Source organism: Acanthaster planci, linkage group LG07, assembly GCF_054643075.1.
Source record: "Acanthaster planci isolate LZ-2023a linkage group LG07, COTS_SCS, whole genome shotgun sequence".
NCBI lineage: Eukaryota > Metazoa > Echinodermata > Asteroidea > Valvatida > Acanthasteridae > Acanthaster > Acanthaster planci.
The window spans coordinates 14,159,949-14,179,021 of NC_141783.1; the positions used below are offsets into that span (position 1 = coordinate 14,159,949).

Sequence of the window (19,073 nt, forward strand, 5' to 3'; positions counted from 1 at the left end):
CCCATTGAAAACCGTGTAAAATCAGCACCGTTCAGGGCCCAATAGCATGCACGCCAACATCCCTGAGATTTCTGAAACACAAATGAAATTCTTGTCTGGTCACTTATCTTTCAATTTCTTTTCAATTTTTTGTGGGTTAACCAATTACATTTTTAATCATTCCCACAAAACAAAATCACCCCCAAAAAAGTGATTTTTCCGAAGTCTGATTGCAGCCATTTTTCAAGTGGCAACCCTCAACTTTCTGGGGCACTTAGGACCATTTTTCAACCGTAGTTTTCAGCCCTTCTGCCCTCATATGAAAGCTCAAAGACCCAGGGAGTTGATCCTGGCGACGATTTACACAATCTCACCATTTTTGGGGCCAAACAATCTCCTTTTTCAAAAGATACTGTGGGGGGGCACTTTTAATGCTAATAGCCGGTCAGAAATTCTCACTTGAATTAGTGGTCTGCACCCTGCAGAGCCGCGGCCGGAGGAGCTTGGTTTGGGCGTTTACAAGGTGGAGGGGGGCGGGGTAGGTCTTGCGTGCTTTGGATGGTATGCTCGGATGGGAGTGGCTGCGTCAGCAGACCAACACAGAGCTCAGTGTCGACTTGTTTTTAAATACAAAAAGAAAACCCACACCCTGGCACGTCATCAACGCCGCGCCATTGTGGTAATTGCTGTGGGCCTGGACGTAGAAGTACATTTTTACTGGAGGTGTGCATTAAACAGAGAAAGACTTAAGGTCTTCCAGGGTAATTAACAATAAGAATACTGAAAATTATCGGTAACTGCTACCATCCCTTCATCGATTAATGAAGTGAAACACACTCTTAAAGAAAAACTTAAAAATAACTGGAATAAATCAATCCCAAAACATACCAACAATATTGACAATGATGTCTCTTTCTTGTTCCCAAACTGGACAACGAATCGTGCCGAGGAAGTAGCCATACACCGGTTACGATTTAGGTACATGCAAGGGTCTTAACAATTTCCTTAATGAGATTTTTAAACACCCAAATGGTCTTTGTGATATCTGTGGATGTGTTGATAACGTTGAACATTTTCCCCTTACCTGTCGAAAATATGTTACACAAAGACAAATCCTCAAAAAATCTCTTACCCTGTCTGAAATACATACAAATCTTCCCCAAATTCTTGCGGAAAAAAAGAACTTTCACCACATTATTAAATACATTCAGAACTGTAATATTGATATATAATTCTCACGATGCACCCTGAGGTTTGCTTGATATTGTGAAACTCTCGAGAAGGGGTGGTATAAGTGGTTGGCTGAACATGGTGTCATACTTCTTCACCTGGAGGTGTTGCGGGCCTGCAAATCAGCCGAGCGGGGCCCGGGCCCTTAAACTGCACGGGACACGGCCCGACCTCGCAGGGCACTTTGACACCTTGTGTCTGGAGGATCACAAGCTTCCCCCTGCTGCTATTTTCCTGTCCCCCCCCCAGTTCTTTTGGTACCTTCCAAAATCAGGCGGCTTTCAGTAACGATTCCTAGAGTTTTCGGTCGTCCACATATAACAGAGCTTCAACGTCGAACGCACGCTGCACACAAGTCCAGTTAGTGGTAGCTAGTACTATGGTATGACATGACAGCCCGTGTATCTGATGCATGTCTAATTCTCATGGCATAAGCGGCATTTATGTGACATGCCATCAACCAACCAACCAACCAACCGACCAACCAACCTCAACAATAAGAAAGAATGAGTTGGCCCGTGGCTAACCAAAACTTAGTACCAGATTAGATTGGGTGTGTGTGTGGTTTGGGGGGGGGGTCGGAGAAGGTGTTCTTCCTCGTAAACGTCCATCTTCAGGCGAACTTGATGATACCAGCTAATTTGGGGGAAAGGGGGATACTTAGTTGCGATGTTATTGACAACTGATCGAACAGCGAGACTGATTTACCAAAATCGAGAAGTTAACTCTTATATGCGGCAAACTACGGTATTTGCTCCAGAAAAGCAGTGACACAAACAAAACTGGCCAAAATTGTTCAAAGGCTTTTTTCCACAAAACTCTTGCAAAACCCGGACCAAAAAGGTGTACAGGCGTGTCATACATCATAGTGTGGACTTCTGCACAAGAGTATTCCACATAATGCAAGGTACGATGGCGTTGTGTGGACTTGCACACCTCCACACAATGTTTTCCCCTCTCTGAAAAATAGTTTCAGAGGCATGATTTTGGGGTCAAGGTTATCCGTAGCATAATGAAGAGGAATAGTCCAGGAAATTATCATCAAAATCCAGCTCAAAGGAGTTATCCTATGGCCTAGTGAGAGAAAAAGGAGCATTTACCGTAACCACAGAAGAACAAAGGAATATCCACACTTCGTATGTAAAACAACTGTGCGTGTATTGTACATGTATGTACTAAATCACATCAAACCCAAAGACCAACAAGCCATTTAAATTCGGCGCACCCGCCTGTCGGGCTTGTTGGTTTGTCCTTTTATTTTATTTAGTTTAAAAACTTTTTTTTTTCTTTTTTTTTACATTTCCAGGGGCATTCCTGTCCCAATTGACGGAGTGTGGTCCAGCCTCCCGACTTTTCTTGCTGTTGATTTTAACTCTGTAGACTCTTGCTCCTATCCCTTGTGAGTTAATCAACGGGCGGCCCACAATGCAAGGCCAGGTGATTGGAAATTTAAGCAGAGGAAACACCATCCTTCAACTTTCTTGATGTCCATCTCTTCACCAGCAAGGACAGATCTTTTCAGACTGGGAAAGGCTGTCCTACAGATGCAAGGTCAAATACGTAAGATCTGATGCAGAGGGCTGTTCAAGGCCGACTGGCGTTTACGTCACCATCAGAAGCGCCCCCTGTTGGCGTACCTGTCTTTTCTCATGGAAAATCTCGCGAGATGTCAATGATAAAAGTTGGTCACTTCAATAATTCACTCCCAAACTGCACAATGCAGAGTACCAGTAAACCGGAACAGTAAAGTTTTTGCGAGATCCTACTGTTTCAGCATTTAGTGCATGATGTATGTTTCGTGTCGTGCGGAAGAACTCACATTTTGGGCGAAGATTGGAAGGTGAGCGTCTTATCTGCGTGTTTCAGTGGTAAGAGGCGACTATTCCGATTTTTTTATGATAAGGTTTTACGGTGATCTATCTGGTGATTTAATTTACGTTTGTCTGTGGTGTGAAATTTTGAAAATAAGGGCGGAAATGTTCGGACAAGTAGCCTACGCATATAATGGGCTGCGTCATTACACTAGGCAGTAAAGTATTACAAAAAATATCATGGAACATGTGCAAAACTTTAGTTGGTGTGATGCGTGCTGTGGATATCTGCTGACTAGGGCCTAACCTTTTTATTATTTCAAAAGTTTCATTAATTAAGAAAAGTCGTTATTTGTCCCTTTTGAAATGGGGAAAAAATGGCCACAAACAAAGCAATGTTACACTACTTGACTTTCATGTACTATGGTGCATTGTGGACATCCGGGATTCTTGCAAAATGACAGGGTCTCCGCGGTGAAAACAGCGACCTTGGCGACGTATGCACGCACCAGCCAGTCCGAAGATTGGGTTATACAGTCTTTTCTTTGATCTGTACGTACGCGTGCACTCGTTGCAGTTATTTTCACCGGCCGCGGTGTAGTTGCTACCTGTATTTTTGTGAAACTCCCGGCTGTCTGCGCCTACCCACAGGCCCTACTAGCAATAGCCTGCCATATTTTAGTGCAGGACAATTTAGTAATCATGGCGAAGGGAGGGAAGTGACTAGAGTCTCATGGGTCATAGCTGGGGGTCCAGGGTCCGAAGGGGACTCTAGATCACTTTTCAGTGAGTTTTTCTTTCCAAATTGATTAAGAATTTTTTTTTTATTCCAGGTAATAATATGAAATTTTTATGAATAATATGAAAGTTTTAAGGATTTTTGTACCGGTCAGTATGCTGTTTCATCAAGCTCAGTGCTGGATGGTAGAATGCTGTGGTGGAGATCCCTGACGGGTGTAGCTATAACACTGCTGCAAAGTAATCGGGAGTTTATAAACCTGACAGAAAAAAATTGTGTGCGTAAAAATTCATCATAGACGGAATGAGAGCTAGTCTACGTTGCACTTCAAGGTTGATTGAATTTGGTTGGACATGTACAATGTGCGCGTTATGTAATCGGGGTATGGTACACCAAATACAAGCAGGCTGGCCCTGGGTGTGCTGCTCTGTGTATGCCAACATTTTAAATGCAATCTATCAATAGTACTTGTCCACTTATCTTTGCAGGTGTGGGAAGAGGACTAACAACGTAATAAGCGTTATATAATGGATCGTTTTGGTGTATAAAAATGTGGTTTTTAGTCAATCAAATGATGAATGTAAAAAGATTTCAAGCAACCCTTGGGCGGTTAGAGTTAAGTAGTATCAAGTACCATCTAAAGTAATAGTGTCTCCCAAACCTCCAAACGCTTTTGAAAGACCTGGGAGGTGAGGGTTGATTTGTTACAAACCTTCATCCTGCGGCATATATTCATGTGACACATGTTACTAAGTTCTTCCCATCTGTTTTGCAGCTTGACTAACTTACCTGATCTGGATTTGTAGAACATTTGTCTTTTATCCTGTGAACTCTATGTACATCAGTGCAAGTGTGAAACTCTACTAGCTAGTGCACTGAAAAGGGGAAAAAAACAGCTGGAAGTCAGTAACTGCACGTGGTTTTGTATGGTTTGGGACTGAGGAAAGAACATCATCCCCTCAAGATGTCTACCAGCAGGAAAATCAAGAACGTGATCAAAAACTACAATGATTCCCAAAGGAAGGTGCGGGATGCAACGTCCAATGATCCCTGGGGCCCAGCCAGCTCCACCATGTCAGAAATCGCGGACCTGACCTACAATGTGGTGGCCTTCACCGACATCATGGACATGATCTGGAAGCGCATCAACGACAAGGGCAAGAATTGGCGGCACGTCTACAAGGCGCTGGTGCTGCTGGACTACATCATCAAGACCGGCTCGGAGCGGGTAGCGCAGCAGTGCAAGGAAAAGATCGTGGACATCAACACGCTCAAGGACTTCCGGTTCTATGACTCCAACAACCAGGACGTGGGCCGCAATGTGCGGGAGAAGTCCAAGCAGATCGTGGAGCTACTGAAGAACGAGGAGCGGCTGAAGTCAGAGCGGGTGGCGGCTCTGAAGGCCAAGGAGCGCTTTGCTCAGGCAAACCAGGGTATCGGGAGCAATTCTAGGACAGACACATTTTCTTCGTCAGCAGGAACAACTCCAGGTAATCTTCAGAGAATAACTCTCAAATTTTCTTAGTGGAGGTAACTTTTTTGTTATGTTTGACCCGAGATCAATTCTCCTTTAACCCTCCTATGCTGAAGTCACTCTTTGGGTCACTTGGTAAACACTTCAAAGAAGCACATCTGTGCTGTGTTGTGCACTGCACCAACATGCAAGAGAATGACCTTGGGCACTTGTGCACATTTGTGCTGTACAACCAAAGGAGGGGTAATATCTGCCCATTAAGTTTGACTTCTTTTTTGCTTTGCAGTGATACATGTGCATTGCGTACCCACATGTCAGTATTTTGCCCTGAAGTCTTTCACTATGTATATTACCCCTTCTGTATGTACAATTCTTGTGCTCAAAGTATGCACGGTTCCCTAACTTTTCATGTGCAAAAATTTTACTTGTGCGAGCTGTTATTGCAAGGTTGATGGATGAGTAGAACGAGGAAAGCTGCATGTGATCAAAACATGATTAGTGTTCTTCTAACTCGCTTTTTTCTCATCGCTCTGTTCCCGCCCTAATAGCGGCTCCAAGCTCCACCCCACCCCCTACCAGGAACCTGACGTCAGAGATTGAGCAGGCCCGGCCCCAGACCACCAACGAGGAGGAGCTGCAGCTACAGCTGGCCTTAGCCATGAGCAAGGAGGAGGCGGAGCAAGAGAGGCAGCAGCAGAAGAACGAGAGAATACGACTGGAGATGGCCATCAACGAGAGCCTGGAGGAGGTACGGCAGCTTGAAAGCTAGACCCAGTTTTGTAGAACCGCTAAGCTCAGAAATTGCCTCAGCCCAGGAAATAGTTGCTGGCTCCCCCTTTGTAGTTCTGTGTCAAAAGCCACTGACCAGCGAATCGCCATGCATTTTTGTGGCTTGTTCTCACCTGATTTTTGAGCGGTGCATAAATCTGCTAAGCAACAGTTTCTGCTTTAGCAGTTTGATGAAATCAGGGCTGATCTGATCACAGCGGCTCTTGTCTCAGACTAGCAAGCGGCTTAAGATAAAAGCGTCAACCTTTTGGGCCAACTTTCCTTGAGCTCCCGGGCATGCAGGTTTCCTTTTCGTAAAAACTGAATCAGGTTGTCATAAGAAACAGCAGTTGGCGTGTAACACTGGCTTTCAGTTCCTAATTTCAGTGTAATTTGGGATGTGTTCATTTGCTTTATTTTGCACAAGGCAGACCCCGCTGGCCCTTGATTAATTCAGGTCACTCTCAAAAACAGAGGAGTTCCATTTCCCGTTGGGATATTCCATTTTTGTGGGGTGTTTCCGTTTTGCAAGATGATGGTTGGAATGTGAACATGCTGTATTTCAAAAACATCCTCATCTATAAGCTTGCATAGATGGATGCTTTTTCATGCTTTGTTAACACTTTGCCATTCAAACACCATGCCCTTGATAATCACTATATACCTAACTTGTATAGGTGGTAAAAACTGTTGTACTCTCGTATATTCATCCTTGACTCCGTTCCAAATCTTGGGGAACAGCCCTAGCCGTGATAGGCATTCTCATCAGAGTGTGGTTTTGTTGTTTTGACACTCCCACTACTTCAAGGAAGGAAGTAGAAAATGTGGCAAAGTGTCATGCTCAGTAGCATATAAGCATGTTTGCCCCCAATCGGATTGGACTCCTTGACCCTTAGCCTCCAGAGTATTTTTGTCAAAGCATGGTCAAAGTGGCTTGCCTGCCCACTGCAATAAGATCTAACAGGTTGACCATCCTAAAGGCCAAACAGCCACGGAGTCTGTGGTTGCCAGCCACCACAAGACCTAACAGTGGACCAGACTTGTGCACTCATTGTAGTATGCTTCATCCGGCAGGGTTAACCAGACCTACCAACTAGTACGATTTTGGCGTATTTTGTACGAAAAATTGATGAAAACACGACTTTACGTTTTTATCACCTTAGAATACAGATTTCGATAATTTTGACACGGACAGAGAAAAAGAGTGTGCTGTGTGAAATCTAAGCTAAAATTGCTAAAGCAGCTGCGAGCAAGACTAAGCCACATTTCACGCAGTTAGATATCGCGAACTCATAAAGTAGAGCATTCGTGATTGGTGTACGCGATGTACACATGCCCCTTGTAGCGCATGTATCAACCAATCGGAACGTCGCATACCAAACCGATCGGCATACATTGTGGAGTGTACGTTCGTTTACACAGTGGCAGATCTTAGAGTCTCTAAATTTAGATAAAACTACTTTTAAATCCTCAGAGGGTATTTTCAAATTGTTGACGCTTTGTTGACGCTAGTTCAAGTACTAGTTGTATGTGTTGATGCTAAATAGCATGACCGGTAAACACCGCGTCATCGCTGAAACGAAGACTGCAACCCACAGCACTGCAGTCCTGTCAGACTCTCTCACAAACAAAATATACACCCAAGCCACAGCCAGGCAATGGCAGCAACGTGCACACTAAAATGAACTGTTGCGTAAATGGAAGAAAGCAACTGCTGTGAGCAACACCAGAAAATTATAAGGTCCATTTAAGCCTGCACGAGTAAGTATTAAAGTTCAAATAGTATGTAGTCACGCAAAGGTACTTGTAAGCTTGTCTTTCCTGTTTGTTTGGTAAAATACACATTTTTATTGGAAAATACACATTTTGGAACCTCCGAATACACTTTTGCGATTCTAAAGGTTGACAGGTCTGGTTAACCCTAGTCAGCCTCAATCCTTAAAATCCTCCGGGCGGTTTTGGAGGATTGAGGCTACAGGGCAAAATTGCATTGCTGATCGTGAAGGATGCATTGTCTCAAGGTTATGGGTTAGACCTCGTGTTGTTTATGTTCAGTCGTGCATAAATTCAGGCCCACATTACATGTGAAATCCTCCATACTGCTCCAGGATACCATTTGCACTGCCTCAACATAATGGGAGGAATTGCTAGAGGATATTGAAGGATTGGGACAGTGAGCACCCCTCAAAAGAGCATTTTCAAGAAATATTTGAGGATTTTGGTGGACTTAGGCTGAATGCAACTTTTTGCTCAGATAATAAGAGGATTTTGAAGGATTCAGGAAGGTGCCTCTCAAAAAAAGTCCAAGGGGTTAGGGTTAATAGGGAGGAAGACCATGACAGAAGGGCCTGTGTATTGAAAAGCACTAGATACATGTAAATGCATGACAAACTGTCAATCTGATAGGCGCTCAGACCTTTTTAAAGTGATAAATGCCAGTGGTTGTTTTCTTTTGTTTGTCCCTGTCCAAAACCTTAGCTTTTACAAATGCCTACATTTAAGCCACTTGTAATGAGCATGCCCAGATACATCTTCATCTTTGCAATGGAGTCTGAAACAACACTAACATTTTAACATTTTCAGTGTTTTTTTTTAATACTGCAGAAAATGAATGTTTTTTTAAAGTGCTGTGTTTGAATAACTTATTTTGATTTCCACATTTAGAGGCACTGGCTTGTTCATAATCTTGACATTTAGTTTCTTGGAGTTTTACATGCTGATAATTCTCGGATAGTGGGTCATTCCATGAGGTTGGGGCACAATTTGTCATGGTGTCAATTGTTACATGGGCTCCATAAAAATGAACAGCTATTTCCCTGCGTGTGGTTTCCAAATTGACATTGTTATACATCTTGCAAGGCTGAGTACAGAAGTGTGTGTCAGAGTAAATAACCCACTCCACAGATCATGACAGGTGGTAAAAGTTTTGGATGTAACAAGGACACCGTCACAAATTGTGCCTCAACCTCATGGAATGACCTTAGCGTGTATTATCCACTGATATTGACTGTAGTGCAAAATTCTGATTTTCTGTTCTGCCATATTTATGCCTCGTGCAGTTTCTCCTAGTTACTTCACAAAACCTGGAATACAGTGTACGATAAGAAAGTCACATATATGACCGCATGTTATTTTTTATTTATTTATTTTTTGGTAAACATTTATTTTTTAACAAAAAAAATACTTACTTTGTAAACTTTGGGTTCAATCTGCTCACATTATGAATATCTGTGCTGAAATGTCCGACTGTCACATTACTCAGATATTAATTTTGTCTTTGGTTGACTAATGACCAGTCATTACACCTGCAAGAAAGTTCTAATTACTCACCGTGCCTGAAAAAACTTTTTGAAATCACATCTCTGTTTTCAGACCTCTGATTTCAAGTGATTTGATTTACCACTCATTTTTCATTTCATTTCATGAGGGATACAAAAAGTGATAAATGCCACAGAGAAGGCTTTTACCAGAAACACAAATGAAATCTTTGACTATCGGCCTTTGCCATGCACAGAACAGATGTGAGCAAACTGGACCAACATTAAAGAAACAGCCCAGCCTGCTGGCCATGGCCAGAGCTCACAGACCCCCTCCCAACCATTCCCCGCAGAACTCAGGCAAGCTGGATCTCAGCCAGTCACCACCGACCAATGACCCCTGGGCAGCCGCTCCAGCTGCAGCAGCGCCAGCACCACAGCAAGCTGCTCAGGGCGACCTCTGGACAGCCCTGGCTGCACCACCTCCACTCCAAGCACCTGCCCCAGCAGCCGATCCGTGGGCCCCCGCTCCGCCTACTGTCCAACCCGCTGCCGATCCATGGGGGAGCCCTGCCACTTCGGTACCAACACCTGCACCAGTACCTGCACCGGTGGCTGCTCCTGTTGCTGTCAACCCCCAGAATGATCCCTGGGCTGTCCAGCCTTCAAATCAGCCCAAAGATCCCGATGCCGAATTTGACCTCCTCCGCTCCAACACGGCTGCTGCCCCAGCCCCACCGAGCAGCAACGGCAATCTCTTTGGCAGCCTGCCCGTTGCGACCTCACAAGGAATGACCAGCGCGGGGGCATTCGACCTGACAGGCATGGAAGACTCTTTACCCTCCAAGTTATCGGCCGCCAAGAAACCAGAGGATTTCCTGGGCGAGAACTCAAGTCTAGTCAACCTGGATGCATTGGTGGGCCCCCCGAAGCCCGCCCAGCTCATGCCCCAGGCACCCAATCCGTTCTTGGGTGGGGGGGTGTCAGGGGGCATGGCGGCACCACAGAGCAACCCATTCCAACAGCAGCGACAGCCAGCCCCGACCATCAACCAGATGAGGGCAGAGCCCATGATGAGCATGTCTCAGCAGGGTGGGATGTATGCTGCAGGTGGCGGGGCTTTCAGTGGGGGTGCAGCGATGGGTGGAAGCTCACTTCCCCCCCCATTAATCCCAATGAGTTCTGGGCCGTCACAGAATCAAATGCAGCCTCAGCAAGCAAACAACCCTTTCCTCCTTTAAGGTCCACTCGCCTCTATCAACAGGTAAGACATAATGCCTTCCATCCAAAATGCTATCACTGTTTTATTGATTACACTTTTTAAAACTTTGTGGCCAACCATTATTCTACACCTCTTCCAAAAGAGATCTATCTGCATGGTGTCGCCACAAGCCTTCTCCGTCCGGTTCGTATGTGTAACGTCACTTCAATTTAAACCACGCCGACTGCACACGCGCACTGCACATAGAGTTACATGCCGTTTACATGGAACCATGGAACCAGAAGCAAACGTGCAACTTCAGCGATTGTCCAATGAGAGCCTACAAATCGTGGCGCGTCCGCCTTTGTGGCGGGTAGTCATTGTTCTACCGTTTCCTGTACGACACAGTCAAGGGACATGTATGTATCAGCACCTCCTGCCCAGCCTTACGTAATTTGGCTGAGTTCAAGTCTACATTTACAGTTAAGCCTCCGGACAGAGTAGCAAACTGCTTTTTTTTACTGGATTAGAGTAAAGAACGGTCCCGTCCGTGTAGGCACTTTTGTTTGAAACATATTTATGGGTTTTTGATCTTTTCTGTTGTCCCACAGATTCTATCTACTCATGCACACAATCTTCTTCTGATATGGCCAGTGTCTCTGGCTACCAGCTGCGGGATAACTGCATATATACCGGTACTCGCACAGGGCAGTGCTTCAGTTGTGCCAAGCAAAAAAAAACCCTGACTTAGAGTGGTATGTTATTTATTAAGGGTGGGACATTTAAACGAAAAAAGTTCCAAATCCGTTTACAGATTTTCCCAAATGTTTCAATGGAATCGTCCCATTTAGAGGTTGGATGTTTTGATTGACTCAATCTGGCATTCATGTTTATTGTAATCGATGCCTGTTAGGTACTGTTTTTTTCCCTTTCAGCATCCATGTTTGCTTTTAAATGGCCCAACATCAGTCTACATTTTTACATTGGTTGGACCATGTGCATTCTTGAACTATGTAATTATGCATATATGAAAACACCGAGGCAGGTGGTGGCGGCGACCTCTGCAAACGGTATGGGAAAGTTTCTGTAAACGTTTCTCAAACCAAACGTAAATTCCCACCCTTATTTCTGATGTATGCAATTTGTTTTTCTTTTGACTGCTGGCCATGGCATGACCTCTGGTTCAACGTCATAGCCAGCCAACATCAAGATCCACATCAGCAGTTGACTAGTCAGCAGGTTGATTGTGCATGTTAAGCAAAATCCCCTCAAACGTGGGCTCGGATGCACACTCACAGCCAACATGGTTCAATTGTACACTGCAAGGGTCCCCCAAGTTTTCCAAGTGTCAAGTGGGAATCAATACCACGAGAGCCGAGTTGGGCTGCCAACAGTCCAAATTCTAAGCGCACTTGATGTTATTACTACTATAGTTTCAAGTTGTACTTGTATGTTTGCATAGGGAACACTAACCATCAGCACTTTGAGTTAGCCACCAAAATGGCCTGAGGCCTGTCTCAACAATATATGTGTATCTTTTGTTTCGTACAAATTGACCATTTTGGTTCTTCAGTACAATTCTTTTTTCCAAATAAATGAATTAACACTTTGTGTAAATAGTTCTGTATCAAAAGCATGATAATGCTAGTTGTGGATTCTGTGAAACGCTTTTATGAGAAAGCACGCGTTCATGTTCAGCAAAGAAAGTGGTCTTATGGTTTGGTCCCTGCTGAGAGTTTAAATTTAATTGACTTGTCTTAATTTGATTGTTTCTTAATATTATTGTCTTGGAAGAACTGAGTGATTGGAACCATTTATTTGAGATCATTGGCAATATCTATTTAAAAATTCGAAATGCCTGAGTTTATCATTTATTGTGGGCGCTTACACCTTTACATGTTTTATGTGCTTTGGTGAGCAGAGAACAAGCTGACAAGTCACTCCCGCATGTAAAAGTTGAAAGATAAGATTTAAAACGTCTTCCGCAGCAAACGGTGCTGCAAACAATGTCACTGCAGTATTAAATGTTTAGAAGTGTAGTGGTTGGAGTGGTTTCATGAAGTGACAGGTGGAATGAAGCGTTTTATTTGTCACCAAATGAAGTTATTCTTTTCGCTGCATGAATGCCAAGCATTAATTATTTGTTTTAAACAATGCCTGAAGAAATCCCTTGCATCACCTTTGAGTTGGAATGTATCTTGTGATTGTAGAATAGAACATCTATTGCTGTGATGCGGCCGTGCCATGCCTTTGTACCAACTATTCAGTGACATGCGAATAACAACCCATCTGTCAGATTCGGAGGGTGTATTCAACTATTGTATAAATGCAAGATTAAAAACTAATACCCATTGGATGGGATCCTGCCATAGAGCTTAGGGTATTAAATAACATTTGGAAGCCCAACCGAAGTGGGTTTTAATCCAACTTTTGGACATGTTTGAGTAGCAGTCTTTTCACAATTTATAAGCACAGACGTGTGCTTTTCTTTTACATGTTGTCACGCACATTTTCTTTGCTTTGCTCCATGGTTTCCTTGTGTATATATTCAAATGTACTTTTTTATGTGAAGGGAGACACTTGATTCTGTAGAAAGGGCACTGCCAATTCATTTTGCAAACCACAACTTTCCTTTTCTACATGAATAAAAATGTTCACACTGGGCATGAATTGAACCAGAGAGAGAAATTGAAAGTTTGAAAAATAATAGATTTTTATGGCACTGTTGCTGCTGCCAACCAGGTTTTGAACCCTCCATGTGTAATATATTGTGCATGGTACTAAGTTGGCTGTCGTTTTTGGTGTTACAAAATCAATGATGTTGCTTGACGTTACAACTACCATGAGGTCATTTCATGTTGCAGCAGCCATAATGTTGCATGTCCCGAGCCGCCCACTTGACCCTCTCCACACTGTCATTCCCCTTTCCCTCTCCCCCTCCCCCCCTTTTGCCCCAGCCTCACAGACCAATTCATCAAGCAGGGACCCATCATTGATGAGACCAACCTCAGCAGACCTAGCCCTTCCCCCCCCCAAAGGCTTGCACTTATAAGGCATGCAGCATGGCACTGGAGAATTGCGCCTTCTGTCAACCATGTGTGCAGTGGGAAGAGCTTGATGGATTAGTTCATTAGGGTTCTTGTATTTTGTTGAAGTGTAGTTGAAGCATGCGGATGTTGAGTAGCAACCAGAACAATGCATGAATCGTTCAAAAACCATTGTAGTACATTTTTATATTTATGAGCAAAGTCTCTGTATCCTACACATTTTAACTAAGAAAGCATAGCCACACCATCAGTGTTACAGCAAGTGAATCGTACATGTATGTGTACACAGTATCATAATTTCTAAGAGACATCAAAACAATGATAAAGTAGCTCATTGAATGTTGTAGTGGGTCTAACAATTCCTTTCTGTTTTGAAAAGCATTGAATTCTGGTTATTCATTGGCATTTGTGACTATTGTGGATACACACATACACCTAGGACTCAATTCTAGTGAATATTTACAGCACAAATGTGAGCATTAAGATCTTTTGATGTGCATGTACTCTTGTTGAAGTTATACATATAGATTCAATCTTTTTAAAAACCAACCAATAGAGGAAAGCCCCCCCCCTTGACATTTTTTGTTTTGAAGGAAATATTTTTTTTAGTTAAGAACTGCCAGTTGAAAGTTTGTCGGCACATTTAAGTGCTAGTAGTTGCACTAATAGGCTGCATCCGAATCTTTTGTCAAGAGGTAGGTCTAGGTCTTCTCTCCATTGGAAATGTGTGGAGACGCGTAGACAGTAGACCTAGCCGTAGCTCTGGAAGCCCGTTTCAGACACTGCCTAAGACACTGATTGTACATGTAGAAACTGTGTCTAGAGGTCCGTGGATGTGAGACAAAACATGCATGTGCACTGTTCAACCCAATAGTAAACGATCAAAAATATACTAGGATTTCCAATGAACAGTACTGTTTGTCTCGACCATAATGTCAAGTCACAAGGGAAGACTATTTGTTTATAAATGTAGACTCTTCCAATGTTCCTTCTTCGCTTTCTTCACAAAGTACGAAAATCGGTTTGCATTCCAGAATGCACTTTTTTGAACTGATACAAAATTTCCTCCCACAGACCACTGGTTGCCATAGCAGGACTGGGTATCAGTGGGCAAAAATATATTGCTTCTGATTTGGAATGGACAGCATTCCTGGTGGAATATTTGTTATGAAATGTTTACATACACCTGAAGGCATAAAGACATCCAAAGAATCTCCCACAGTAAATTTTCATAAACGAATAAAATTGACAAAGAGCTATAGCCCTTTCTGGAAAAGAAAAGATTTGATGCATGCACACACAAAGCAACTAGTTTGTTGCATGTTTTTTATTTTTAGGGTAGACAAAATTTTGCAATAGGAAGAATTTTTCTGTTGGCGATTTCTTCAGTTTTAAGATAGAGGTAACTCTTTTCTTTTCAATGACGTAGAGAGTCTCAAAAATACTGGTAACTGTCAATTATTTACCATCGTTATCAGTTATTTCTTTTAAGAATAGGAGCATCAGAATGCCTTGGAACCAAGCATTTGGGTTTGGTCTATAACTAGGCCGTGCGTGAGTTTTTGACTGTTTTTGTTTGCCATTGTAACAGTAGAGTGATTGTATCATAAAAAAATTACAATGCTGAGTAGTTGCTGTGGTGCTGTCGGTTAAATGATGAATGTCTGTGTCAAAAAACATTTCATTAATACTTTTTCCAGATTATTTTTTATACCATTAAATTGTTAAATGGACAGTCATATGCATTGATTACTTTATTTGGCTTCAGTAATGTTTAGGATTGACTATGTAATTAGCTGGTTGGTGAAACTGTCGTAGTATCTTATAACGTCGTTGCATCTGTACTAGATAGTGATTTGGGACAAAATATGGCATTCTTTTTCATGTAAAGACATATTTTTGTTTTGCTTATTGAAGATTTGTTTATAAAATATATATTGTATATTATTTTGGTAGTAAATACAATGAGGTGTATTGTTGGTAATGTAGCTGTGCTATTTGTACATTAAATGCGTGTAGTAGTGCATAATGTTGGTTGATATGACTACAATTCGCAAAGCTACTGTGCGTATTATGGCAATGAATTCTCGGTATTAGGTAATTGCGTTGGACTGTTTAGTCTACTGCTTGAAGATGAGTCCTTAAAGTTTTCATTTGGGATATGGTGCTTATGAGTGCCCTTGCTAAGCATCGTATACAGCTCAGAGCCAGTTGCGACAACATTACCCGCTGATGTCATATCTAATTACATCAGCCGGTAGTCCACTTTTGCTCGCGTGGACTTTTCAGTAGTCCGCAAACGTGCTTGGTAGCATCTGTAAACTGGCGGATATTCAGCAAAATTTTGAAAAGATTAAATTCAGAAAAGTAGACACATAAGGTTTTTTGTTGTTTGCTGCCAGCATAGTCCAGCAAAGCTATGCTTGCCGGATTGCAACATAATTTACAAGCTAAGTGAAAGAAAACAAAATGCTTAATTGTGCATAATATAGACAAATTTTGAACTTGTATTATAGGTTTAATACATTGTAATGAGTATTATCTTTATGTAATGCTGTATAATGAGCTATTGGATGTGGATGTCTGTGTTCGGTCCCTTGTGAACTTCTGAATACTCGTAATAGCTCGACTTAATGTTAACAATCGTCATAGTGATTCGAATAACATTTTAAGTATGTGCGAACAAGAGTTTACTGTTAGCTTTATGTGTTCACTGAGCGTGAGTCCTTTGTGTTCTGATCTTCACGATGAATGAGATTCAGGCAGTGCAGACCGTGACTCCAGTAGCCGTTGGAAGATATTTACACTTTAGACTTTCAGCTCAACGGACCTCATGTTCATTTTGTTGCTTCCCCCCATTTTTTTCCAGCACTGTTGTCCTTCGCACGGCCCTTTCACCCACTGAACAGGGATGAACAGAGAACCGGACCGCGTGGGAGTGGTGTTAATTAATGCACGATGTTCTCGTGATTCAAACCGGGGCAGAATCTCTGGTTTGTGAGCTAAGCAAGGACGGATACGAAGTACTCAGTAGCGATAGTCCAGGGCACAACTTATTTCAACAGGTTTTTTCTTCTTGACTTCGCATTTTGTGATGGACAACACGTTAATTAAGTGGACACTTGAGCGGTCTCAGGCGTCATAAAGTAAGTATGCACTTGAAGGGGTCTGCACTAGATGTTTGGCCGGTAGTTCCTTGATTCATCTTGACGAGTTGGTTGGTTTCCACTACAATGAATGGATTTCCTACGGTAAGTCTCTAAAGGAACTGAGCCCACAAATTGTGTTAACTTACATGATTATGTGTTTCATCAGTTTTCAGTTAATATAGCATGGCGTTTCACAGATGAGCTTCCAAGTTCATGTCCAAACCACATTCACTTGATAACTTTACTAGTGATGTATTCTGCTGTTATGTCATAGCCGAATTGATCATCATGAACTCAAAACACCCCCAGCATCCAACACCCTTTTTGGCCACAACTAAACCTCAATGTTTTCACTTTAGGTCTACCTTTGATATGTCATCACCACAAGTAAGACACATCATTCGTCAAATTGTTTCATTTAACATTCAAGTCCACTTTCACGTGCCCCAGGAAATCTCTAAGCACCGCCGCGTAATTCCTTGGCCAACCCTTCCAAGATATCTCCTCCATCTCCTCCAGACACTCCTTGAAATTTCCACCGTCCGTCTCGGTGTGGTCTATCAGCGCTCGGACCACCTTGGTGCCTGACGCGCAAAGCACGACCAGAGCGTAGCAGGACCACCGCACCAGCCTCGGGTCGAAGTGGGAAGCGACGAACTTGGCCAGGATCGGCATGAGGTCTAGCTCTTGGTAGACCCGGTCGCAGTTGTCCTTGTGTGCTCGGCAGAGCTCGCTCAGAGCCTTGACCACTTCCGTCTTAAGGGTCGCTGATGATGCTTCGTCTTTGAGTATTTGGGCGAGGATCGGGAGATAGGTCCCGGCGCATTTCGCCGCCTCCGTTCCGCCTGTAGGCAAGATATCCCCAAATTAGAAATGTTCCCGACTGGCCTTGTTTAACTCACTGCTGATCTCGAGGAAGTTTGGGTCTGCTGACATTCTGAAGTACGATACTTTTCACTTGAAGTCGAACAAACACTGGCAAATTGGGACAAGCCTACTGCCCGAATTAATTATGAAGTTGGTTGTACACTGTGGTGTGTGTGTAATTTCGGAGGTCGCAGGTTCAAATCAAAGCCATTCCGGATATAGTCTGGTCTATTAAGGCAAAAAAAGGGCTTTGACGGTCTTTATTTGGTGTTCATGATGAAAAACAACCACAAGGTGATTGTTAAAAGCAAGCGTGACATCAGCATTCACGACGACGGCGGTATTAGCCGACAAGGGAATGTTTCAAACCATCTTCTTACTTTACCTGTGTAGGCCAAATGTCCCATCTTCCTCACAGCTTCTATCTTGATCTCAACGTCCGTCCCGTCTCTGAGGTGTGAGCCACAGATCATGATGTCTTTCTTGTAAAGGTTTGGCTCATCGTCCCAAGGCTTCTCACCCGCTTCCCCGTGCGAGGCAAGCGTGTGTAAAGTCTTCTCCACACTTTCGAACACTCGGCGCATCGACCGGAACATGACTCACAGTTTTGTTTTTCACTTTTATTTAGACCGAAAGAAAACCTTCACCTATGTCAGCAGTCAACAATCTGATCTAGATTTTTAAAAACTGAATCGTGCATGCATAATCAAAATTTGAACCAAACGCGTCACGTCGAGAAGGTTATACGCGCGCGTCGTTTGTGTCTGTGCCAAGTTTGTTCACTGAGCAGTAACCCTTTTATGCTTTGGTCCAGTGGTTGGCCGTCAAAATATTTCGTCGAGCTTAGTTATCTTAAGAAATTATGTAAACATAGCCATTTGTTCCTTTTCTCCGGCAATTTTTTTTTTGTTTCTGCAAGAAATGTGCACTCCAAGAACATTCATGTACCCCGGCACCCAAGCGTATGCTCTACATTAATGAGCTAAAAACGCAGGGTTTCAAAGGTTGGGTTTGAGTGACGTGGGGAAAGCCTGTACAATATCAAAATATTTTGTTTATGCACATCAAGAGTTGCAAACATGTTTGCTTCGATATATTGATTCTTCCTGTCAACGAATCACGGAAGAAAATTATAGTTCATGTAAATGTTTTTCCACACTTAAACTTTAAAGGCAAACACGCGTTTTCAATGCGCACGGTGTCCGTATGCGTAAGTTGCGGAATTGGTTCGTTGACACCGGAGTGAAACGGACGGCGGAAAGGGAACGGATCAAAAGCAAATGGCAAGGCAGCCTTACTAAACTGAACGATCCTACCTCGTTGCCAAACTGATAATATAGGCCTAGGTCCATTATTAGGCCCTAATCCGACGGGGCATGATCTGGCCATCGGGGCTTTCAGGCGATCCGCATCTCGCACGCGGCACCTCCGAAGAGGTGCAACAATCGACTACCACCTCTGTCTGTTGATCAGCAAGTGTTGGTTAAACACCACAGTGCCAAAACATGATGTTCAAGCTGCCAGAAGAACCCTTTTATTTTGGCGAGAATG

General features: G+C 43.1%; 2 protein-coding genes across 5 annotated transcripts; one reads left to right on the forward strand and one right to left on the reverse strand.

The window, feature by feature from the left end:
* The first annotated feature begins 2,920 nt into the window (after positions 1–2,920).
* Positions 2,921–16,194, forward strand: epn1 (epsin 1). 4 transcript variants are annotated; one of them, XM_087139313.1, is made up of 5 exons: positions 2,921–3,077; positions 4,535–5,249; positions 5,782–5,981; positions 9,516–10,522; positions 11,071–16,194. In XM_087139313.1, exons 2-4 carry the CDS (start codon positions 4,724–4,726, stop codon positions 10,497–10,499), a joined length of 1,710 nt encoding a protein of 569 aa, XP_086995439.1. In that variant the 5' UTR covers positions 2,921–3,077; positions 4,535–4,723; the 3' UTR covers positions 10,500–10,522; positions 11,071–16,194. The 4 variants fall into 4 exon arrangements, with proteins under 4 accessions (XP_086995439.1, XP_022093630.2, XP_086995440.1 ...); XM_022237938.2 differs by having other exon boundaries at positions 9,612–10,522; XM_087139314.1 differs by having other exon boundaries at positions 2,955–3,049.
* A 365-nt stretch (positions 16,195–16,559) lies between these two features.
* LOC110980886 (armadillo-like helical domain-containing protein 2) lies at positions 16,560–18,243 on the reverse strand. Its single transcript, XM_022237941.2, has 2 exons — positions 17,908–18,243; positions 16,560–17,500 (listed from the first exon to the last, which is right to left on the reverse strand). Exons 1-2 carry the CDS (start codon positions 18,116–18,118, stop codon positions 17,070–17,072), a joined length of 642 nt encoding a protein of 213 aa, XP_022093633.2. The 5' UTR covers positions 18,119–18,243; the 3' UTR covers positions 16,560–17,069.
* Between the last annotated feature and the right edge of the window lie 830 nt (positions 18,244–19,073).

What these genes read in the sequence shown, in the direction of transcription:
- epn1 (XM_087139313.1), top strand. Translation starts at nt 4,724, where the DNA reads ATGTCTACCAGCAGGAAAATCAAGAACGTGATCAAAAACTACAATGAT. An exon ending in GTCAGCAGGAACAACTCCAG is followed by an intron (nt 5,250 to 5,781) that starts GTAATCTTCAGA and finishes CCGCCCTAATAG; the next exon opens with CGGCTCCAAGCTCCACCCCA. An exon ending in TCAACGAGAGCCTGGAGGAG is followed by an intron (nt 5,982 to 9,515) that starts GTACGGCAGCTT and finishes TGCCATGCACAG; the next exon opens with AACAGATGTGAGCAAACTGG.
- LOC110980886 (XM_022237941.2), bottom strand. Translation starts at nt 18,118, where the DNA reads ATGTTCCGGTCGATGCGCCGAGTGTTCGAAAGTGTGGAGAAGACTTTA. An exon ending in GGGACATTTGGCCTACACAG is followed by an intron (nt 17,501 to 17,907) that starts GTAAAGTAAGAA and finishes TCTTGCCTACAG; the next exon opens with GCGGAACGGAGGCGGCGAAA.